Genomic DNA, 23,515 nt, shown 5'->3' on the forward strand with positions numbered 1-23,515 from the left:
AGACAACTAACAAAGCCAGGTTGAAACAGCTTATGGACAAAAAACCTTTTAAACTGAGAATCTCCTCGGTTACCATGGGCAACGTGAGGTCACTGACAAACAAGATGGAGGAGCTAACGGCACTAGTCCAGAGTCAGAGGGAACATCAGGAGTACAGTTTAATATGTTTTATGGAGTCATGGCTGCACCAGGATATTCCTGATGACAACGTTTCCATCGAGGGCTTTCAGACTGTTCGGGCGGACAGGAAGTGACCGGAAGCTGCAAGAACAAAAGGCGGGGTCTTGCTGTTTTTGTAAACAACTGGTGGTGTAAAAACAGCACACATCACCATCAAAGAGCACATCTGTTGCCTGGACATTGAACTGTTTGCTGTTGGGCTCCGCCCATATTATCTGCCACGTGAGTTTTCTCATGTTTTAATGGTGATTGTTTACGTTCCTCCTGCTGCTAACCCAACATCATCCTGTGACATCATTCACTCAGCCATAGCCTGGTTACACCCATTCATCACCATCTCAGGAGATCACGTTCATCTCAACAAGACTTTGGTTTCACTAAATATGTGACCTGTCCTACCACAGAGGAGAAGACATTAGACCTGCTGTATGCTAATGTTACTGATTCATATGGCTCCTCCCCTCCCCCCCCGCTGGGTCGGTCAGACCATAACCTCATTCATCTCAGCCCCTGGTATCTGCTCCTGGTGATACGCCAGCCTACGACCACGAGGACAGTGAGGAGATGGTCAGAGGAGGTGTTTGAGACGCTGAGAGGATGTTGTGAGGCTACAAACTGGGATGTACTCTGTGAGCCACATGGACAAGATATTGATAACCTCACAGAATGCATCACAAATGATATGAACTTCTGTGTGGACACCACTGTCCCAGACTGTGAAATGTTCCCCTAACAATAAGCCCTGGGTAACAGAGGACATCAAAGCCATCCTGAACAATAAGAAGAGGACTTTCAGAGATGGTGATAGGGAGGAGGTGAGATAAATACGGGGGGTTTAAAGGGACAATCAGAGAGGCTAAGGTGGAGTATGGCAGAAAGCTGGAGATAAAGCTTCAGCAAAATAACACCAGAGAGATCTGGAAAGGGATGAGGACCATCACTGGCTTTAAGTCAACCACCATCAGAAGGTTGGACCGTGGTGTGGACCAGACCAACAAACTAAATCTGTTCTTCAACAGATTTGATACTGTCTACTGGACCCCCTACTGTCACCCCTAGTCACACCTCTGCTGTCTGCACTCAAACACAATCATCCTCCTCCTCTTAACCTTTCACACCTCTGTGTGAACCATTATCTCATCTCCTCCTCTGGCTCCCTGAACACCCACACACCTTTAGACTGTACTGACCCCCCCCCCCCACACACTGCCTGCTCTCTCCACAATAAACATCACAGCTGACCAGGTGAAAAGACAACTGGTGAAACTCTCCTCTCACCTGGACGTGGTGGTGAGCCCTGTGAGAGTCATGTTCTTTGACAGAGATGCAGGTGGACTCCTCCATTGTGTCCTGGATTGTGGACTACTTAACTGGCAGACCACAGTATGTATGTCTGAGACACTGTGTGTCTGATATAGTGGTCAGCAACACTGGGGCGTGGCCCCTCAAGGGACTGTCCTCTCTCCTTCCTCTTCACCACCTACACCATGGACTTCAGCTACTGCACTGACACCTGTCATCTCCAGAAGTTCTCTGATGACTCTGCAGTGGTTGGATGTATCAGGGAGGGGGATGAGGTGGACTACAGGGCTGCTGTGGACAGCTTTGTCACATGGAGTGAGCTGAACCATCTACAGCTCAATGTGACAAAGACCAAGGAGCTGATTGTGGACCTGAGGAGAACCAGGAGGTCAGTCAGACCTGTCTCCATCCAGGAGGTCAGTGTGGACATTGTGGAGGAGAACAAATACCTGGGAGTGGTGATTGATAATAAACTGGACTGGGGGAGGAACACTGACTCCCTCTACAGGAAGGACCAAAGCTGAGGTCCTTCAACATCTGCAGGAAAATGTTGAAGATGTTTTATGAGTCAGTGATGGTGAGTGTGATCATCTACGCTGTTGTTTGCTGGAGGAACAGACTGAGGGTCACAGACACCTACAGACTCTACAGACTCATCCACAAGGTCAGTGACGTTGTGGATTAAACTGGACTCTCAGAGAGGAGGAGCCTGTCTAAGGTGGAGACCATCTTGGTCAATGAGTCCCACCCACTCTATGATGTGCTGGTCAGTCACAGAAGAACCTTCAGCACCTTCAGAACCTTTAGAACCTTCAGCACCAGGCTGATCCAACCACGGTGCTCCACAGAACATCACAGGAAATCCTTCCTGTCTGTGGAGATCAAACTGTATAATTAATCACTAACCTCACAGTTTGATTGTTGTAAATATCTGAATCATATTGTTATAGAATTGGTATAATAATAATAATTATTATTACTTTATTATTATTAATATTATAATATTTATCCTACTTAATTTTCTACTACTGTAATGTGTGTTTCTGATCCCTATGTTTAACAGTCTTTTTCTTAATTATACACTTATTTATTGTTATAAAATAAAATTATTTTATTTTATTTGTTAACGTTTTCATTCTTTTATTTATGTTTTTTTTTGTGGCTGTAACATAAGCAGTTTAATAAAAGAATTCTGATTCTGATCTGGACCAACAACAACATCTGAGCTCCTTAGAGACACTTTTATCATCAGGACATTTAAAGTTTGATCAAAGCCAATAAACGTTGAATAAAAGTCAAAAGATTCACGTACCTTACGAACGTCTGAACTCTTGGGTTCTGTGGTCCATGTGATAATGCGTGACACTGCCAGGCGGGTCTCGCTGGAGTTAACGAAGTCTGTGGGGTCCATCTGTCGGGCCAGGGCCTCAATGTACTTCAGAATGGCCACTTTCACCTGAAGAGGTTGGATCCATTAGACCAGGTCAGTAGTAACGGAATCTACTCTAACAGGGTTGGGGTCAATTACAATCTGTTGCTGTTGTAATTGTAATTGAATTGTAAAGTTCAGATAATTGACTAAATACAAATCTATGGTAAAGTGACATAAACAAAGGTTCAGATGCCCATACCATCTGTCCATAAAGCAAGGAATCTCTGTCTGTCTGTCTGTCTGTCTGTCTGTCTGTCTGTCTGTCTGTGTGTCTGTCTGTCAGTCTGTCTGTCTGTTCCTCAAATATCTAAGTATGGAGTAAAAGAATACTCCCTGGATTCTGTAAAGCGTCTTTGAGTGTCCAAAAACAGTACTATATAAAATTGATGTAATATTATTATTATTATTATTATTATCTCTGCCAATCAGGCTCAGAATGACCTGAGACTTTCAACATGGCTGCTGCTTGGTTCAAAGGTGTGCAACGTGGGATTTGTTTGGACTGTAATGATACAATCATAAATTATTTAATGAAATTGTTCACCGGGAGCGGAGCCACCACAGTCACGTGTGCGCCACAGCCAATCACTGGAGAGCTGGGACTGATGACATCATCACTGTAAAGTGAGAACTGATGCCCGGCCCAGGCACAGGCTCTGTGTCTGGGTAGCAGAGCTGAGACAGGGGGGCTGGAGGAATGGTGCTTCACGGCCACCCTGTGGTGTGGAGCTGGAGGAGGGAGGAAGCCGCCTGCCTGTGGACCACAGGCCCGTGCGGAGGACCACAGGGTCAGGCGGACCTTCTCGGGGAGAAGTCCCTCTTGGCACCACGGTGCGGGGCGGCGGGGCACACACACCGCCTCACGGGCAGGCAGAGGAATAAGAACGAGTCTGCACGCCATTGAAATGACCCTCACTAATACTAACCCTCTATTATTATTAGGGGAGAAGGAGAGAGAGGTAAGTCATGTGAGATGTTCTGAGAGTCACGTGACAGTCTGTGAAAACTCAACATGGCCGCCCGTTGCCTTGACTAGTTTACCAACTCTGTTTACTTGCACATATTCAAGATGGCGCCAACATGTACCGGCTGCCGTCTGCCCGCTCTGCTGGAACTTTTGTTTGTAGCCGCACTGATCGGTTTTCTGTGCCAAAACATCACTGAGCTGATAGTTTACGACCGTCAGGCACTTATTGATCTTAATCGTTCACATGAGGTACGTCTGGGCTTCAACTCTAAGGATCAAACATCCAGACTTCCTCCTCACTTGGCGTCAGTACCTGACTTCCTGCTGCGCTCACCTGTCCTCCGGAGGAAGCGTGCTAAAAAACGGGGTAAACGTGGTGGAGTCCTGTTGAGGATAAAAACGTTCTGGAGGTCAAACCCTGGGACTGATCCTGGACGCCAGTTAACATATGGATTACGGTGGATTCAGTCCGTGGCTCCAGTGCGTCTGGTCTCCGGCTTGCGTCACCTGCCACTCGAAGCGCCGCTCCACAGACGCCGTCCCCGGCTTCGGGGTGTGGATCACGGGTGGCTTCGTCCGCGGCGCCGCAGCTCTACACAGGCCGACGAGGAAGTGACTCTACGCCTCGGCTTGCAGAACGCTAGATCACTAGCCAACAAATCTCACCTCCTGAAGGACCTTTTTATGTCCCAAGGATTGGATCTGATGTTCATTACGGAGACATGGCAACGGGAAAATGACTATTCCTATCTATTCCTAGATGAATTCTCTGAGTTTATGTCATCTATTGTTAAACTGTGTATTAATCCTTGGTGATTTTAATCTACATGTTGATAATTCCTCCTGTCCTATGGCAGCTGAGCTGATGTCTCTAATGGACTCTTTTCACTTTGTGCAACATGTGTCAGGTCCAACACACACTAAAGGTCATACTTTAGATTTGGTCTTTTCTTTTGGTTTAATGATTGACCATCTGGGTATTGAAGACTTACAAATAAGCGACCATTGCTGTATCATATTTAATCTGTCAATCACACTGGTACAGACTACTTCTAATGTGAAAAAGCAGAGACTCATTCTTAATGAAGCAGCAATCAGTGGATTTTCTGCCTCTTTCGATCCAACTACATTTGCTAGTTGTGATGATGTTGACACTTTTATGACAAACTTTAATAGCCATTGTTTGTCTGTTTTGGACACAGTAGCACCAGCTAAAAATACTCCAGGCTCTAATAAGAAACCTTGTCCGTGGATGAATGAAGCTATTTTTAGCTTTAGGAGAAGCTGCTGGAAAGTGGAACGGTTGTAGAAAACCACTAAACTAGAGGTGCACAGACTCTATTTAAAAGAAAAGATAATGGAGCTAAATGAATTAATAAAGCATGCCCGCTCTGCTTATTTCACTAATCTTGCTTTGCAAAATAAGAGAAACCCCAAGGTTTTGTTCAATACTATTGAAAATCTTGTTGCACCGTCACCGTCCCATGTGTCTGTACACACACAGGAGGACTGTAACCATTTTTTAAATTTCTTTGTAAACAAAGTACAAGACATCAGGGCTAGCATCACTCCTCCCTTGGTTAGCTTGTGCACTACAGTAGCCCCTGTGAGCTCATGGTCCTCCTTCACTCCTGTCAGCCTACAGGATGTTCAGGTTTTAGTAGAAAGATCAAACCCTCATGGAGCTCTGGAGACATTGTTCCTACTTCACAGCTTTTAAACGTTTTTGATGTTGTTGGTCCTTTGGTGGTAAAATTAATAAACCTCTCACTTTTATCTGTCTCTGTCTCCAGCTTCTTTAAACATGTGATAATAAACCCCATTCTTAAAAAACCCAATCTTGATCCAGGGGAGCCTATAAACTACTGACCCATATCTAAGCTTCCCTTCATGTCTAAAATCATGGAGAAAATGGTTGCTAAGCAGCCAACCTCATACATGGAACAGCATGATATTTATGATAAATATTAATCTGGTTTTAGATCAATCCACTGAAAATGATCTTCTGAAAGTTTCTAGTGACGTGATGATGTCACTGACTCTGGTCGTTACACAGTTTTAGTTTGACTTGATCTGATGCTGCCTTTGATACAGTAGATCATAGTATACTGGTTGATCCACTTACATCTGAGATGGTTTTCTGGTACTGTTCTCCAATGGTTTACATCTTATATTAATAGAAGAACCTTTAATGTTACTAATAATGATGTAATGTCTAATATGTCCAACCTGTCATGTGGAGTAGCCCAGGGCTCTGTTCTGGTTCCTGTTTAGTTTTTATTGTATCTGATGCCTCTTGGTCGTTGATCCATGGTTTTAAAAATTATCTTATCATTTTTATGCTGATGATATCCAGTTGTACTGTTCCTTTAATGACTCAGCGTTTCACTTTTTATCAGAGTTCTTAGACTGTATATCCTGTATCAAAAACTGGTTGTCATCAAATGATCTCCAGATAAATTAAACATAAACTCTGATCATGTGATTAAAAGTCTCTTGGTGATCTGGGCTCATCTGTTAAAACCTTGTGTTTGATCAGTTCATGTCTTTGGAGGGTCACTGTCATCTACTGACTAAAAACTGTTTTATCATCTGACAAATATCTCTAAAGTCAGACATTTATTATTAAAATCAGATCTAGAACTGGTCATACACACATTTATATCATCACACATTAACTATTGTAATTTTAATGTTTTAATAAGTCGACCCTAAACAGACTCCAGATCGTACAGACGCTGCTGTCAGACTTTTAACTGGTGCTTCTAGAACATCCCACATTACCACCATTCTTTCTACTCTGCACTGGTTCTAGTGAAGTTTAGAATAAACTATAAATAGGATTTTAATTTTTATTTATCCTTTAATGTTGCTGTTCTTATGATATTCACTCTTGTTTTATTATTCTATTGTGTTGCACTTGTAAATTTACTACAACTCTGTACAGCACTTTGTGATTTTATCTGCAAAAAGCACTTTATAAATAAACTACTACTACATATTAACACTTCATACAGTTGAATCCACGCCACCAACGAGAGCCGACCACGCACCCTCTCACCAGCCAGAGTGGAGGACCTCGAAGAGTTCCTCCACTCTACGCCGAGTACGTGATGGACCTAAAGCCGCGAGCACATCAGGTAAGTCTGCTAAACGTCGAAAAAACGATTAATCTACGGATACGTCAGATCTGGAGGCAGAGTCTCACACTGAGGTCCTAAAAAGGGGTGTGGTCGACTTACTGCACCAGGACTTTCAGGAAATGAAGACTAGCCTGGAATTTGCAAACCAACAAATTCAGGATTTACAAAAAGTCACTTTCAAATATCATCCTGTTGCATGAAGGTTTTTGCACGTCCACCTTCAAACACAACCTCATTTAACCAGTCATGACAAAGCTACTGAACCTCTATACATACTGTACTTCATACTGTACTTCATACTGTACTTCATACTGTACTTCATACTGTACTAGTAAATATTAATACCAATATATTCATGATTAGGAAGCCTAACAAAGTAACTGAAATAGATGAGAAACTAATTAAATGATGTATATTATTTATTAGTTATTCTGTTTCAGAGCTCTTACTGACATGATATCATCCATCCATCATCCATCCATCCATCATCCATCCATCGGTTCTGCTTCTCACCTTGAGGTTGGGGGTCTGCGTCTGATCCACAATGAACCTCATTAAGATGTTGAACTGTTGGTCGAATGGAAATGACTCCCTAAAGTGAGAAAGACAGAGTTTAAACTAGAGAAACATCAGTGTGATCAACAACAGGAAGTGGATGTGGACCTGGTGACGTCCAGGGCCTTCTGGACCTTGGCCTGCACTGAGCCCAGCAGGTCCGCTCCCATCTTCTTTAGTAGCTGAGTCAGCAGAACAAAGAGCCAGTCCTGGAGGTCCTCCCTGTGGACCGTGATGAAGTCCACCAGGGTCTCCAGGAACATGCTGAACACCTGGATGGAGAGCAAGGTTCAGAACATCACACAAATCATCTCAGCTGTTGTTCTTATTCTAATATAGACTGTAAACAGGAAGTGTGTGTGGATGGTTTTAAAGGGTCTGATGATGATGATGATGATGATGATGATGATTTGTACACTTTAAAAAGAAACATTTTATTCATCTTCAGTTTGAAGCTCATACAGTTTGAAGTAAAACAAATATATTTTAATTTCATAAATAACAATATTAGATAAATAAATGAATGAAATAATAAATAAATAAATAATATTTGCATAGACTAATTTTTTTAATGTGTCCTTTTCAATTATATATTATTGATATTGTGTTTGTATTGTGAGGTCAGTGTACAGTCCCAGCTCTAATAGATGTAGAAGGTCATACTTACTCTCTGTTGTTTCAGCCACATGAAGCAGACCATGGGATAGAGATATAGATATATAGATATAGATATAGATATAGAGATATAGAGATATAGATATAGATATAGAGATAGAGATAGACAGAGACAAGAGACACAGGATTAGTAGCAGAATAGTTGTGTTACTGTGTGTGTGTGTGTGTGTGTGTGTGTGTGTGTCCGTTACCTTACTATGTGGGTCTGCAAACATCCTGGTAAAGATCTCACAGAGTCTCTTCAGCTCCACTCGGCTGCAGAGAAATCAAAGAGGAGGCGGGGTTAGTGCGTGAGCCATTGATTGGTCCAGTTCCTCTTTAGAAAGTAAAGAAAACATCAGAACCTGGAGCTCAGTCTGATATGGTCTAAAATAACCTTACTTATTTATTTATTTAATCACATCTTTAATGTCCCACAGTAGAATAGAACCAACAACCTCCTGGTTAAATGCCCACTTCCTGAACCTTTACCTGAATCTACATCTCAAAAAATTAGAATATCATGAAAATGTTTGATATTTTTTTCCAGTCATTCCAGAAAGTAAAACCCATATATGATATAGAATTATGACATAGAGTAAAATATTTCAAGCCTTTATTTCTTGAAATTTTGATGATTATGGTTTACAGATGATGAAAATCCCAAAATTCAATGTCTCAAAAATTACAAAATTACATAAGATCAATAAAAAAAAATATTTTAAACAAAATATGTTGTTGGTAATCTGGCCAGTAACCCTAACCCTGAATCTATGTCTAATGTCTAGATGAAGGTGAGAAACACCAGACCAGAAGGATGTTATCAAAGCAACCTGGGCTTCCATTAGACCTGAGCAGTACCACAGGTTGATCACCTCCATGCCACGCCCTCATGCCACGCCCCATTGATGCAGTTATTCATGCTAAAGGAGATCCAACCAAGTATTGAGTGAATAGAAATTAACATATTTTTAGAAGCTTTACATTTTTGTGTAAAATATCCTTTTTTTATTGATCTGGTGTAATATTTTAGATTTCTGAGACACTGAATTTTTTCCATTATCTGAAAACCATAATCATAAAAAACTCAAGAAATGAAGGCTTGACATATTTTACTCTGTCATGAGCCGACACACAAACCGTGGCTCAGTGGTACAGTGGGTCGTCCAATAACTGAAGGGTTGGGGGTTTGAATTCTGTTCTATCCAAGTCATTGTTGTTGTGAATGTGAATGTTGGTGGTGGTCTGTAGGCAGCCATGCTACTGTACCACCACTGGTTTCTGTAACTTATTTAACGCGCTTTGAGTTTCCATGAAAAAAGTGTTTTATGACATTATTATGACATCATGACCATAATGTTATAACCACACACTGATTTAATGAACACACACACACCTCAGTATCCTCTGGCTCTTGAGGAGGTTCTGCAGGCCCAGTAGCCCCTCCTTCCTCTCAGACCAGTTGGAGCTAGCGCAGTGGTTCAGAACCTCCGCTACGTCCTCCGTCTGACGCAGATAGTGAGGAACGCCTCCGTTACGAGAGCTGTAGGAGCGCTCTGAGCACGCGCTGGACGCGTCACTGTTAGCATCATCATCAGAGTACATCCCTGGAGACTCATACCTCCGCCTCAGGGGCTTCCTCTGTGGAAGAGCCAGGCAAACAGGAAGTCACACACTAAACAGGAAGTCACACACCAAACAGGAAGTCACACACCAAACAGGAAGTCACACACCAAACAGGAAGTCACACACTAAACAGGAAGTCACACACTAAACAGGAAGTCACACACCAAACAGGAAGTCACACACTAAACAGGAAGTCACACACCAAACAGGAAGTCACACACCAAACAGGAAGTCACACACCAAACAGGAAGTCACACACCAAACAGGAAGTCACACACTAAACAGGAAGTCACACACTAAACAGGAAGTCACACACTAAACAGGAAGTCACACACCAAACAGGAAGTCACACACCAAACAGGAAGTCACACACCAAACAGGAAGTTACACAGCAACAGGAAGTCACACAGCAACAGGAAGTCACACAGCAACAGGAAGTCACACAGCAACAAAGCATAAGGAGAAGTGAGGTTCAATACAAGCAGAGATCAGATTACAGATGTTGGAAAAGGGGCGGGACCAAAACAGATGAAGAATGTTCAGGGTGTCTTTCACAGAAAAAGAAATTTATATCAATTTCTTTTTTGAAACGTTGTAAAAATTTGTTGGAAGGGTAAAATTTGTGAATTATTTTGAAAGATACTTCTCTGACCTTATTGTTTATGATATATCGAGCTGATATTTTTATAGTTAAGTTTATTTATACATGAGTTCCAATAAGATATGACTAATGATACAACATCTTTTTGAAATAAAGAGCGTTTTCAACAGTTACTGTTGAATGTTGAACAAAAGCAAATTTGACCAATTTCAGTTTTAGTTTAGTAATAATGTTGGTTTCTGTCCTGCTGTACTTTTAAATGACATAATTACAGGGATCACATTTATGACAAAGTTAAAGTCAGTGATAGGAATTATTAAACTATATTTTCAGATAAAATGATGATACGTCATTAATGATCCATGTTTGTAGATCAATGACCAAGAGAAGCATTTGTTTGTGGAATTTAGATCGTTTGGATTATTTCAATATTATAATTACATAATAGAAGAAAGTTTAAACCTTCGACTTTAGAAAAAACACATTTTGGAATAAAATTACAAATGGAAAATGGATTCTTGATTAATTGTTTCAGCCAATTTATTTTGAATGTATTATTTAAGGTGTAAAAGTCTAAAAGTTAAGGCCTTATTGTATGAGGTCATTATTACTGTTTTTCTTAATATAGTGGTTTTTATTTCTCCATATAATTTAAATAGCATCCTGTCAATGTCTGTGGAGACTTTTTTATTGATATCAAGAGATAACGCTGCATATGTGAGACGTCTTCAGATTTAAATTCTACCTCTATATGACAAATCTCTTTGTAGACATTGTTTACATTTTTTTCTGGGCTTTGTCAATAATTCACTTGAAGTTTTGGTTGCATGTGGTTTATTCATTTTTAAAGATTCTTAAATACGTGACAGAGTCTTTTACAGATGAAGGGATGTCACAATGTTTACGATCAAGTAATTTATATTTCTTTAATTTAAAGCAAAGTCCAGATGCAGCAGAGAAACAATTGATCAAATCAATAGACATTAGTATCTGAGGTATGTTTTAAAACAATGTTGTATCATCATGAAGCTGAAGATAACGATGATTTTAATAAACTAAGCTTTATAGAGTCTGAGTACAGAGCAGGTTCTATGGAACGTCCATGTTTTAGGAAGAATCCAGGAGAAACACCAGTTATCTGATTGTTCTGATAGCAGCGCTAAAGCTAGAGTCAAAACCATATGAATTTATGTTGAATCGTGTTGAAGGCCTTATAAAAGAATATAAAGCTGCATAATCGGAGCATAAATCTGAATAATATAATTAAATCAAGAACTAATCTGATATTATTTGAGATACAGTATGTCTGTTTCTCATGAAGCTACATTGAGCTTCATCAATAATATAGTCTACAATTGTTTTTATTCTTCTAGCAAAAATCAGTGTAAATATTTGATAATAAACCTATAAATAATTCAAGGGAGGTCTGTGTGTGTGTGTGTGTGTGTGTGTGTGTGTGTGTGTGTGTGTGTGTGTGTGTGTGTGTGTGTCTGTGTGGATGTGTGTGTGTGTGTGTGTGTGTGTGTGTGTCTGTGTGGATGTGTGTGTGTGTGTGTGTGTGTGTGTGTGTGTGTGTGTGCGTGTGTGTGTGTGTGTGTGTGTGTGTGTGTGTGCGTGTGTGTGTGTGTGTGTGTGTGTGTGTCTGTGTGGATGTGTGTGTGTGTGTGTGTGTGTGTGTGTCTGTGTGGATGTGTGTGTGTGTGTGTGTGTGTGTGTGTGTCTGTGTGGATGTGTGTGTGTGTGTGTGTGTGTGTGTGTGTGTGTGTGTGCGTGTGTGTGTGTGTGTGTGTGTGTGTGTGCGTGTGTGTGTGTGTGTCTGTGTGGATGTGTGTCTGTGTGTCTGTGTGTCTGTGTGTGTGTGTGTGTGTGTGTGTGTGTGTGTGTGTGTGTGTGTGTGTGTGTGTGTGTGTGTGTGTGTGTGTGTGTGGAGCAAATATCTCCCTGACGTGGTGTGAGTTGGACGAGTGGTGAATAATAATAATAATAAATGTGTCTGAGGAGGCGTGTCAGCATCATAGGATGTCTGCATAGAGAGTCCTCCTGTTACACTGGATATAAACACAGTGACTGATGCTTCATATCTAATCATTTATATTGATTTTAATGTAATATTATCACCAGATTCATCTCTACGTCATAAAATATGTCATAAATAAACACTGAAGCGGGACGCGAACCCACGACCCATTGCTTTCAAGAGCAGCGTCACAATTCACTGTGACATCATACCTTCATAGATGTATGATCTACAGATTTAACTGTATAATAATATAAAACAATAAAAGTGTATTAATTTAAATGATCATCTCCTTTATATTATCTACAGGTTTGTATCCAGTGAACTTTACTACAGACGTCAGTAGATGTTTTAATGTAGATCAACCTCTCAGTGTGTTTCACTAAATGATCTACATCTACAATGTTAGAAAGAAAATTACTGTTATCACAATAAATCAACACAACATTAGTAATGATGTGAACACGTCTGTGGTGTGTGATGTCACTAATGTGTTTCAGAGAAAAGTTAAGGTTCATTAAAGTGTTCAGGTGGGCGGAGCCAGGTAGAAACCCAGGGTTTCTTTGATAAAACCTGTCAGTGACCAGGTTTAGTTCATGGACAATGTTACCATGGTAACATACTCAGAGAAGAACATACCTCATGTTTAGGAATGAGATACTCAGAGTTTGAACATAACCAGCTTTATGGCATAAACCTCAGAATAACACTACAATGGCAACAACAAACAATAATTAAAACAAAAAATATAAAAATGAGTAAAAAAAAAAACCCAAAGCATGTCTCATAGAATTAAACCTGGGAAATTTCACACGTTATTTTACTTTGTACCTGCAAATATACCCCTTAATAATGCTACAGAGTATGTTATTATTATGCTCGGGCACTGTATGTCATTATTTAATAATGAGATTGGACATGGTATTAGGGTTATAAGGCCTTGGGTCAAGGTGAGGGTCAGGGATTCATTACACACACATTCTAATGTAAGTTCTTTAGAGAACGTTTTCTAGAACTCAGAAGTGATCCAGGCCTGGACTCAGGTGTTCAATAGCAATCGATCACTTGAGTTTCTGTTAGAGACCCCAAAAAACCATAAGTAGATTCTTCATTTTATTCTGATTCATAAAGTTTAGTATAAATATCTGAGCAATAATTAGATATTTTTAGGGTCATCTGTAATGTCTCCATTCATATTTAAAAACAATCAGCAGTATTTTGTTCTCCTCCTACTTTTCACTAAAACACCTTAAACATGTCATTCATTAGTTTTGTTGGTCGTTTAATTGTTCACGTTCACTTTGATGTGATTTCTCTTAGTGATCAAAGTTCATAAGCTCTCAAATAATGTTGATAGTTTAAATTTCAAAAGTTCCCAATTTCTACAAAAATGATTTTCAAACAAGGATTTATAGCAAAACAGATGAATTAATGAGTGAACAGTGTCACGTGATTTAAAATAGAAGTGTTCAGCTTCCAGAACCAACTCTATGGTGATTATTGGGTGAAATGTGTTTATGGTCTGTTAGAGGAATAGAAAGTCTATGTGTGATAAGCTAGTTTATTACTCCAAATATCAGTTACATCACATTTATGCATAAATTGTATCAAGGTTGAGGTCATAGAACAGTTGGCTTGAGGAGAACATCTATCTTGTAGACCATCCAGAGCAATATTAAAATCTCCACCAATCACTATCATTGTGTTTGGATATTTTCAAAGAATTTTCAGACTTTGAGTTAAAAAACATGATTCTATTATCATTGACCTTAATAATCAATATAAAGAAATACCTTCACACTGTAAAACAACTCCATTGAAGGAGTTTTTCTAGATAGCAGGAAAACAAATATCATAACCTCTCTGTGCTTTACTAATATGTATCGTTCTTAACAGAATGTGTCTCTTGCAAAAAAAAAATTTTTTTGTTTAAAGTTCTGTCTCAACCCCTGGAATGAAGAGAAAAAACAATGTAACAAAGAAGTATTAAGAACAAGTACTATAAAAGTAGAACGTCTGTAGTATTACAATATAGACAATAATCTCTATCCCTCAGTATTGTAAAGCAATAAATGGTAAATAGACATGATTTATATAGAGCTTTATCACCACTGAAACAGTCTCAAAGCTCTTTACATATCAGCTCATTCACACACACACACACACACACACACACACACACACACACACACACACACACACACACACACACACACACACACACACACACACACACACACACACACACACACACACACACACACACACCAGTGGGACAGGACTGCCATACAAGGCACTAGTTGACCACTGGGAGCAACTTAGGGTTCAGTGTCTTGCCCAAGGACACTTCGACACATAGTCAGGTACTGGGATCGAACCCCCAACCTCTCGATCAGAAGACGACCCACTACCACCTGAGCCACGGTAATGAACTGTTAATGAACAAACTCCCAACAAATGAAATATTACCAGCTGAAATGACTCATATTAAATACTGTAATCTAATCTCTGCTTGTATTAAACCTCACTTATGTTTTAAACTTGTATTGTTTGGTCATTTTCAATATCCATCTATGAGAAAGAAACAATTCTATATAATTAACCTTATTATACTTTTAGCTAATTGGTACATTCACAAATGTCGTTATACAAAACAGAAACCACTGCTTTTTATTTTGGAAAATGAAGTCAAACAATATGTGAAAAACATCAAACACTCCACGAACATGAAAGCATCAAACCTTTTAATTGATGTTATTTTCAATGTTTTACTCTGAAGCTGTACCTCTGTTTGTCTCCCCCTGGTGGTTGGATTTACACTTTTTGTATTGTACTGTTTTATATGTTTGAAAAAAACAAAAGTTACACAGCAAACAGGAAGTCAGACAGCAAACAGGAAGTCACAAGGCAAACAGGAAGTCACAAGACAAACAGGAAGTAGATGCAGCATCAATGAAGAACAATGACTGAAAACAATCAAAAGAAAACAGTCATCGTGCGATGAGAACAAGATGAACTACGGGTGGGGCTGAAGCCATTTCCATGTTCATCTAAATGTTACAAGGTCACACCAAGGTCAGAGAAAAGCAGAAACTACCTTGTTCCTGGAGTCTCCTAAAAGCTGAAATATGAAACAACCAAGAGGGAAAGATGAAAGAAGAAGCAGAGAACAGTTCTACTGCTGAAGCTAAATTAGCACATTTACAACTAGCATGCGCATTAATGCTAACACACACGGGACAGACACATCAAGTCCAACACATGTTTTTAGACTAAGACTCAATGTTAAGATCTTAAAGAAAAGTGACGACACATTAAATATCACCTTTGATCCTCCCTTAGTGTTTACTGTAAAACTATAAATGTTCGCTGACACCAACCTTCTCCACTAGCATCGTACAACAGGTAGGTTTGTGTAGCAACACAAAAAAGTAACACAATTAGCAGATAAGATAACCACAACAATATCACAAATAATGCTAACCTGTCAGAAACAGAATAAATCCCTCTAGTATCAAATGTTTACATTGTAACTGTGGTTCTTTATCAGTAACATATATGTACAGTATGGGGTATGACTCCCTCATATAAGGACATTTCTTCATGCACGGCCACACCACACAGGTTACCAATAAAACACCTGCACAGGCGTGGATTCAGTGATAGTTTTGATCGACACGTACAGTTTAATGGGAACCGCATGAAGACGAGAACCTGCACGTTTTACAGCAACAAACCCACAACAGGCCTGTGTGCAGGTTTAATAAAGCAGTTGGATTCTAATAGCATCATTAGTTTAAAATCCTCCTGTTAGCATACAAAGCTCTACATGATCTAGCTCCTGTATATCTATAGAGACCTGTTAGTGTCCTATCATCCAGGTAGATCACTCTGCTCTCAGTCTGATGGTCTTCTGGAAGTTCCTAAAGTGTCTAGAAGTAGAACAGGAGGCAGAGCATTCAGCTACCAGGCTCCTCCCCTTTAGAACCAGCTCCCAGTCTTACTACAGGAGGCTGCTACTCTCTACCTTTAAAGGTAAACTCTAAACCTACTTATTTACTAAAGCATATACTGTATAATAGCGTTAACATAAACACTAGAGCAGACATGGACTCGTCTATAAACATTTACAGACCTTAGAGTCACTGTTATCTAATCAATAAACAGGTAGAGATTGATCATCTTTATAATAAGTGCTGACTAGGCACTAGGAGTGAGGCCCAAGGCCAACACATGATGACTTGATAATAATGTATCATGTTTTTCTGCAGTCAGTGTCTTCTCCTCATCCTTCTCTCTCTGCTCTGTTTCAGGTGAAGCTGATGATGTCACTTCCTGATCTGTGGTTCACGGCTCTAGTCTGGAACACTCTGATGTTCTATCTCTCTATCCTGTTCTGTTGGTCCTTCTGTCCACTAACCACAACCAGTCCACGCAGATGGCTGCCACCTCTGAACCTGGTTCTAACAGAGATTTATTCCTGTTAAAGGAAGTTGTTTCTTCTCTCTGTCACTAAATACTTGTTCATGTGGATGAATTTTATATTTTGATAAGAGCATTGAGATGACTTTGTTGTAATTTGCGCTATACAAATAAAGTTGAATTGAATTGTTCTAGCAGTGGCGTAAGCATCGTTCTAGCGGTGCTGTTAGCATTGTGCTAACATCCATCCCTACAGATGAGGTGAACATACCAAAGCATCAGCGACCGCAGCCTCCACCTCGGTGCCCGTGTTGAGAACCCTCATGGCATTAACCGATGCAGAGATTCTCGCCTGGTGAATCAAACCATAACGATCTGAAGCAGAAAAAGACAAAAACAACAGTTATTAACGAGAATAAAAGGTTATGGGAGGGAAACAACCTGGAGAACTATTCCTAATGTTAAAGCTGATAACGTTACCAAATACAAATAAAGAAAGAAAGCTTTGAGGAGAACCTGCATGCACCACAGCAAGTGAACAATGACACCCTGATAAATGCCTGCTCCCATAATGCACCACAGCAAGTGAACAATGACACCCTGATAAATGCCTGCTCCCATAATGCACCACAGGGAGAGAACGCAGAAACCTTTGATCATAGAAAGAAAGCAAATCAGGACCCACAAACCACACATTTACAACTGTACAACATCATCACATCATAGAGTAATACAACGACTAAAGCATGAGGTTCAGTCTGTGAAATACACAACACAACAACACAACTACACAACACGATTACACAACACTTCCTTCAGGTACTCCACAAACACAGACTTTCACTCAAAGATGAGTGACGCATGCTGGGAAAACTGACAGCCTCTACGTCACAGGACGCGGGCGGAGCATGCAACTCAGGGATCTGGGTGGGCGGAGCTTGCAGGTCACCTGACTGGCTGTGAGGGTCAGCCGTGGACAGAGCGCTCGTTGAGCGGGAATGACGACGAGAGGCTGGTTAGAAACAGCAGGAGTAGGATTAGACACACACACACACACACACACACACACACACACACACACACACACACAGACACACACACACACACAGACACACACACACACACACACACACACACACACACACACACAGACACACACACACACACACACACACACACACACACACACACAGACACACACACACACACACACACAGACACACACACACACACACACACACACACACACACACACACACAGACACACACACACACACACACACACACACAGACACACACACACACACACACACACAGACACACACACACACAACACACACACACAGACACACACACACACACACACACACAGACACACACACACACACACACACACACACACACACACATAGTGAGAAGTACACAGACGGTCAGTAGGTATCAGGGGGCGTGACTGGGGGGCGTGACCAGGCTTTACTCACCTAGAGGAGTGAAGCCACGGGCGGGGCTGGTGTCACGACTGCTCTCACGACTGGTGTCACGACTACAGCCCTGACTCATGCTGGGGCGGGGGATACGACTCCGGGCTGGGGTGGGGGGCACAGGGAACACACACACACACACACACACACACAGAAACACAGAAACACAGAAACAAGAAGAGGTCAGTGTATGAGCTACAGACAGAGCTCACACACACCTTCGTTCTTTGGTTCTTATGCTTTAAAAACAAATCAAAACAAATAAACCATGTGGTTATTTTTGTTTTACACAAATTCATTATATGTCCCTTAAAATATGTTTTTATACTTAGTTATATAACAGTGTGTCATCATTAACATGTTAATGTTAATTAATAATAATATTAATAATATTTATTATTGATAATAATAATATGAATAATGTTTATTGATAATAATGATAAGAATAATATTAATAATAATAATAATATTTATTGATAAAAATAATAATATTAATAACATGCCTGTGACACTTTTTTCCATCTGTTACAGAGAAATCAACTGTTTTATTACTTTACTACTGCAATATAGTAAACTAATAGAGTCGTAGTAGTAAAGTAATATAGTAAAGTAATATAGTAGTAGTAGTAAAGTAATAGAGTAAAGTAATAGAGTAGTAAAATGGTAAATGGACATGATTTATATAGATCTTTATCACCACTGAAACAGTCTCAAAGCTTTACATATCAGCTCATTCACCCAATCACTCTCACATTCACACACCAGTGGGACAGGACTGACATGCAAGGCACTAGTCGACCACTGGGAGCAACTTAGGGTTCAGTGTCTTGCCCAAGGACACTTCCACACATAGTCAGGTACTGGGATCGAACCCCCAACCTCTCGATCAGAAGACGACCCTCTACCACCTGAACCACGGTCGCCCAGTAGTAGTAAAGTAATATAGTAAAGTGATATAGTAGTGGTAGTAAAGTAATATAGTAGTAGTAGTAAAGTAATAGAGTAGTAGTAGTAAAGGAATAGAGTAGTAGTAGTAGAAAAGTATTACAGTAAAGTAACAGAGTAGTAGTAGTCAAGTAATAGAGTCGTAGTAGTAAAGTAATATAGTAGTAGTAGTAAAGTAATATAATAGTAGTAGTAAAGTAATACAGCAAAGTAATAGAGTAGTAGTAGTAAAATAATAGAGTAGTAGTAGTAAAGTAATATAGTAGTAGTAGTAAAATAATACAGTGAAGTAATAGAGTAGTAGTAGTAAAGTAATAGAGTAGTAGTAGTAAAATAATAGAGTAAAGTAATAGAGTAGTAGTAGTAAAGTAATATAGTAGTAGTAGTAGTAAAGTATTACAGTAAAGTAACAGAGTAGTAGTAGTAAAATAGTAGAGTAGTAGTAGTAAAGTAATATAGTAGTAGTAGTAAAGTAATATAATAGTAGTAGTAAAGTAATACAGTAAAGTAATAGAGTAGTAGTAGTAAAGTAATATAGTAGTAATAGTAAAGTAATATAGTAGTAGTAGTAAAGTAATATAATAGTAGTAGTAAAGTAATACAGTAAAGTAATATAGTAGTAGTAGTAGAAAAGTATTACAGTAAAGTAACAGAGTAGTAGTAGTAAAGTAATATAGTAGTAGTAGTAAAGTAATATATTAAATTAATAGAGTAGAGTAGTCAAGTAATAGAGTCGTAGTAGTAAAGTAATATAGTAAAGTAAGAGTAGTAGTAGTAAAGTAATATAGTAGTAGTAAAGTATTACAGTAAAGTAACAGAGTAGTAGTAGTAAAATAGTAGAGTAGTAGTAGTAAAGTAATATAGTAGTAGTAGTAAAGTAATATAATAGTAGTAGTAAAGTAATACAGCAAAGTAATAGAGTAGTAGTAGTAAAATAATAGAGGAGTAGTAGTAAAGTAATATAGTAGTAATAGTAAAATAATACAGTGAAGTAATAGAGTAGTAGTAGTAAAGCAATAGAGTAGTAGTAGTAAAGTAAAGTAATAGAGTAGTCGTAGTAAAGTAATATAGTAGTAGTAGTAGTAAAGTATTACAGTAAAGTAACAGAGTAGTAGTAGTAAAATAGTAGAGTAGTAGTAGTAAAGTAATATAGTCGTAGTAGTAAAGTAATATAATAGTAGTAGTAAAATAATACAGTGAAGTAATAGAGTAGTAGTAGTAAAGTAAAGTAATAGAGTAGTAGTAGTAAACTAATATAGTAGTAGTAGTAGTAGTAAAGTAATATAGTAGTAGTAGTAAAATAATAGAGTAAAGTAATAGAGTAGTAGTAGTAAAGTAAAGTAATAGAGTAGTAGTAGTAAAGTAATATAGTAGTAGTAGTAGTAGTAAAGTAATATAGTAGTAGTAGTAGTAAAGTATTACAGTAAAGTAGTAGAGTAGTAGTAGTAAAGTAATATAGTAGTAGTAGTAAAGTAATATAGTAGTAGTAGTAAAGTAATATAATAGTAGTAGTAAAGTAATACAGTAAAGTAATAGAGTAGTAGTAGTAAAATAGTAGATTAGTAGTAGTAAAGTAATATAGTAGTAATAGTAAAGTAATATAATAGTAGTAGTAAAGTAATACAGTAAAGTAATATAGTAGTAGTAGTAAAATAATAGAGTAGTAGTAGTAAAGTAATATAGTAGTAGTAGTAAAATAATAGAGTAGTAGTAGTAAAGTAATATAGTAGTAGTAGTAAAATAATACAGTGAAGTAATAGAGTAGTAGTAGTAAAGTAATAGAGTAGTAGTAGTACAGTAATAGAGTAAAGTAATAGAGCAGTAGTAGTAAAGTAAAGTAATAGAGTAGTAGTAGTAAAGTAAAGTAATAGAGTAGTAGTAGTAGTAAAGTAAAGTAATAGAGTAAAGTAATATAGTAGTAGTAGTAAAGTAATGCAGTAAAGTAATAGAGTAGTAGTAATATAGTAAAGTAATAGAGTAGTAGTAGTAAATTAATACAGTAAAGTAATGGAGTAGTAGTAGTAAAGTAATATAGTAAAGTAATAGAGTAAAGTAATAGAGTAGTAGTAGTAAAGTAAAGTAATATAGTAGTAGTAGTAAAGTAATAGAGTAAAGTAATGCAGTAAAGTAATAGAGTAAAGTAATACAGTAGTAGTAGTAAAGTAATGCAGTAAAGTAATAGAGTAGTAGTAGTAAAGTAATGCAGTAAAGTAATAGAGTAGTAGTAGTAAATTAATACAGTAAAGTAATGGAGTAGTAGTAGTAAAGTAATAGAGTAAAGTAATAGAGTAGTAGTAGTAGTAAAGTAAAGTAATAGAGTAAAGTAATATAGTAGTAGTAGTAGTAGTAGTAGTAAAGTAATACAGTAAAGTAATAGAGTAAAGTAAGAGTAGTAGTAGTAAAGTAAAGTAATAGAGTAAAGTAATATAGTAGTAGTAGTAAAGTAATGTAGTAAAGTAATAGAGTAGTAGTAGTAAAGTAATAGAGTAAAGTAATAGAGTAGTAGTAGTAAAGTAATAGAGTAGTAGTAGTAAAGTAATAGAGTAAAGTAATAGAGTAGTAGTAGTAAAGTAATAGAGTAAAGTAATAGAGTAGTAGTAGTTAAGTGAAGTAATAGAGTAGCAGTAGTAAAGTAATAGAGTAGTAGTAGTAAAGTAATAGAGTAAAGTAATAGAGTAGTAGTAGTAAAGTAATAGAGTAAAGTAATAGAGTAGTAGTAGTTAAGTGAAGTAATAGAGTAGTAGTAGTTAAGTGAAGTAATAGAGTAGCAGTAGTAAAGTAATAGAGTAGTAGTAGTAAAGTAATAGAGTAAAGTAATAGAGTAGTAGTAGTAAAGTGAAGTAATAGAGTAGTAGTGTTAGTTACCCAGGCCCAGGCGGCTAGGGCTGCTCTCTCTGCTGCAGCCCTGACTACGAGGGATCCTGCTACGTCTGTCTGATGGGGTAGAACCTGTAGAACCTGCTGAGGGCGTGGATCGAGGGGTCCGAGCGTAGCCGCCATGACTCAGCAGTTTCCCTGGGGAACTGGAGCGACTGCCAGCTATGAGAGAAAAGAAAAGAATCATTAGATAACATTTAGAGACACTGACAGACTGACATACGTTAGAACATAATCATTAGTAAACTCCTAGTGTAACACCTTCCTGTCATTGTCACATCAGAAATACACCCCCCCCCCCCCCCCCCACTACTGCTTTTATTACGACATCCTGTCAATTAGCTTAACTGAATCGCAGCCTGAGTAACAACACTACACACTAACCCTAATATGTGCATAAAGAAACTGAGTCAGGTGAGCTATCATGAACACACACATTAACTGATCAACATGAGTAAAACACCAACAATATGACAAACTATATAAGAGCTGGTAATCACACTTTCATTTACGCACACACATCTTCTAGTTAACTTATCATTTCACCGCTGAAGCCACGAGTCAGCTCGTTAACAGCTTTCTGCGTAACTCCCATTTGGAACATCATCTGATCTGACCTGACATGAGTAAGATCATCTCTGGTGTTAAAAGCGGTGAATTTTCTAGAGCATCGCACGAAGCAGCTCAGGTGTGTGTGTGTGTGTGTGTGTGTGTGAGACGTCCTCACAAATATGCTAGTGGGGTGCGTTTGTTTGCAGTGGCGGCGCAGCCCGGGAACAACCGATAGCAGAATTGTAAAGGGTTTTTGTTAGTGATTCCAAAGTTTGACAAAGAACCGGTTCCCAAACAAAACCGGTTAACGTTGCACATCCCTATTCATCACTGAGCACTTCAACATGTGTTCTGGATCCCATTCCATCCACTTTCATTAAATACTCTTACCCTTGTCATCACTACAACCATAAACCCCTCCCTCACCTCGAGCTCTGTCCCCCCATCTCTGACAATGGCTGCTTACCCCTATCACCCCTATCCACAGAAAACCTGGACTCAACCCTGACTTTCCACCCATCTTCAATCTTCCTTTTTTCCCTAACTCTTGGAACATATTGCCGTTGATCAACTGTAGATGCTCATCGCCTCCAACCATTCCAACCTGGATCATTCTGGTTTGGTTCAAACACCATCTACTCTACTCTCCTGTCTCAGAACTTACTCCAAAATCACTGGTACCACCTTCACCTGGTTTAAATCCCACCTCCAACAGAGCCTTTTATCAGCACCAATGACTGACTCTCCTCAGTAGTTTCTGT

At 38.9% G+C, this 23,515-nt stretch overlaps 1 protein-coding gene across 17 annotated transcripts in view; it reads right to left on the minus strand.

Annotated features, from left to right (window-relative positions):
- The window catches only part of LOC114454641 (CLIP-associating protein 1-like), a 128,393-nt gene that overhangs the window by 11,996 nt on the left and 92,882 nt on the right, over nt 1-23,515 (minus strand). For 11 of the 17 annotated variants that reach the window (XR_003672569.1, XM_028435230.1, XM_028435240.1 and 8 more), the window contains 11 exons: nt 22,191-22,364; nt 18,381-18,485; nt 17,849-17,911; nt 17,171-17,274; nt 15,575-15,598; nt 9,630-9,874; nt 8,446-8,509; nt 8,247-8,249; nt 7,688-7,851; nt 7,538-7,616; nt 2,795-2,938 (listed from right to left, as the gene is read on the minus strand). Coding sequence is in view for 16 of the 17 variants with exons in the window: in XM_028435230.1 (XP_028291031.1) it covers nt 2,795-2,938; nt 7,538-7,616; nt 7,688-7,851; nt 8,247-8,249; nt 8,446-8,509; nt 9,630-9,874; nt 15,575-15,598; nt 17,171-17,274; nt 17,849-17,911; nt 18,381-18,485; nt 22,191-22,364 (1,169 nt within the window). In the remaining variant the exon portion in view is untranslated. The remainder of the gene's footprint in view (nt 1-2,794; nt 2,939-7,537; nt 7,617-7,687; nt 7,852-8,246; nt 8,250-8,445; nt 8,510-9,629; nt 9,875-15,574; nt 15,599-17,170; nt 17,275-17,848; nt 17,912-18,380; nt 18,486-22,190; nt 22,365-23,515) is intronic. The other 6 variants (XM_028435237.1, XM_028435235.1, XM_028435234.1 and 3 more) reach the window with 3 other exon arrangements.

The sequence above is a fragment of the Gouania willdenowi genome, chromosome 21 (genome assembly GCF_900634775.1).
Source record: "Gouania willdenowi chromosome 21, fGouWil2.1, whole genome shotgun sequence".
In the NCBI taxonomy this organism is placed as follows: domain Eukaryota; kingdom Metazoa; phylum Chordata; class Actinopteri; order Blenniiformes; family Gobiesocidae; genus Gouania; species Gouania willdenowi.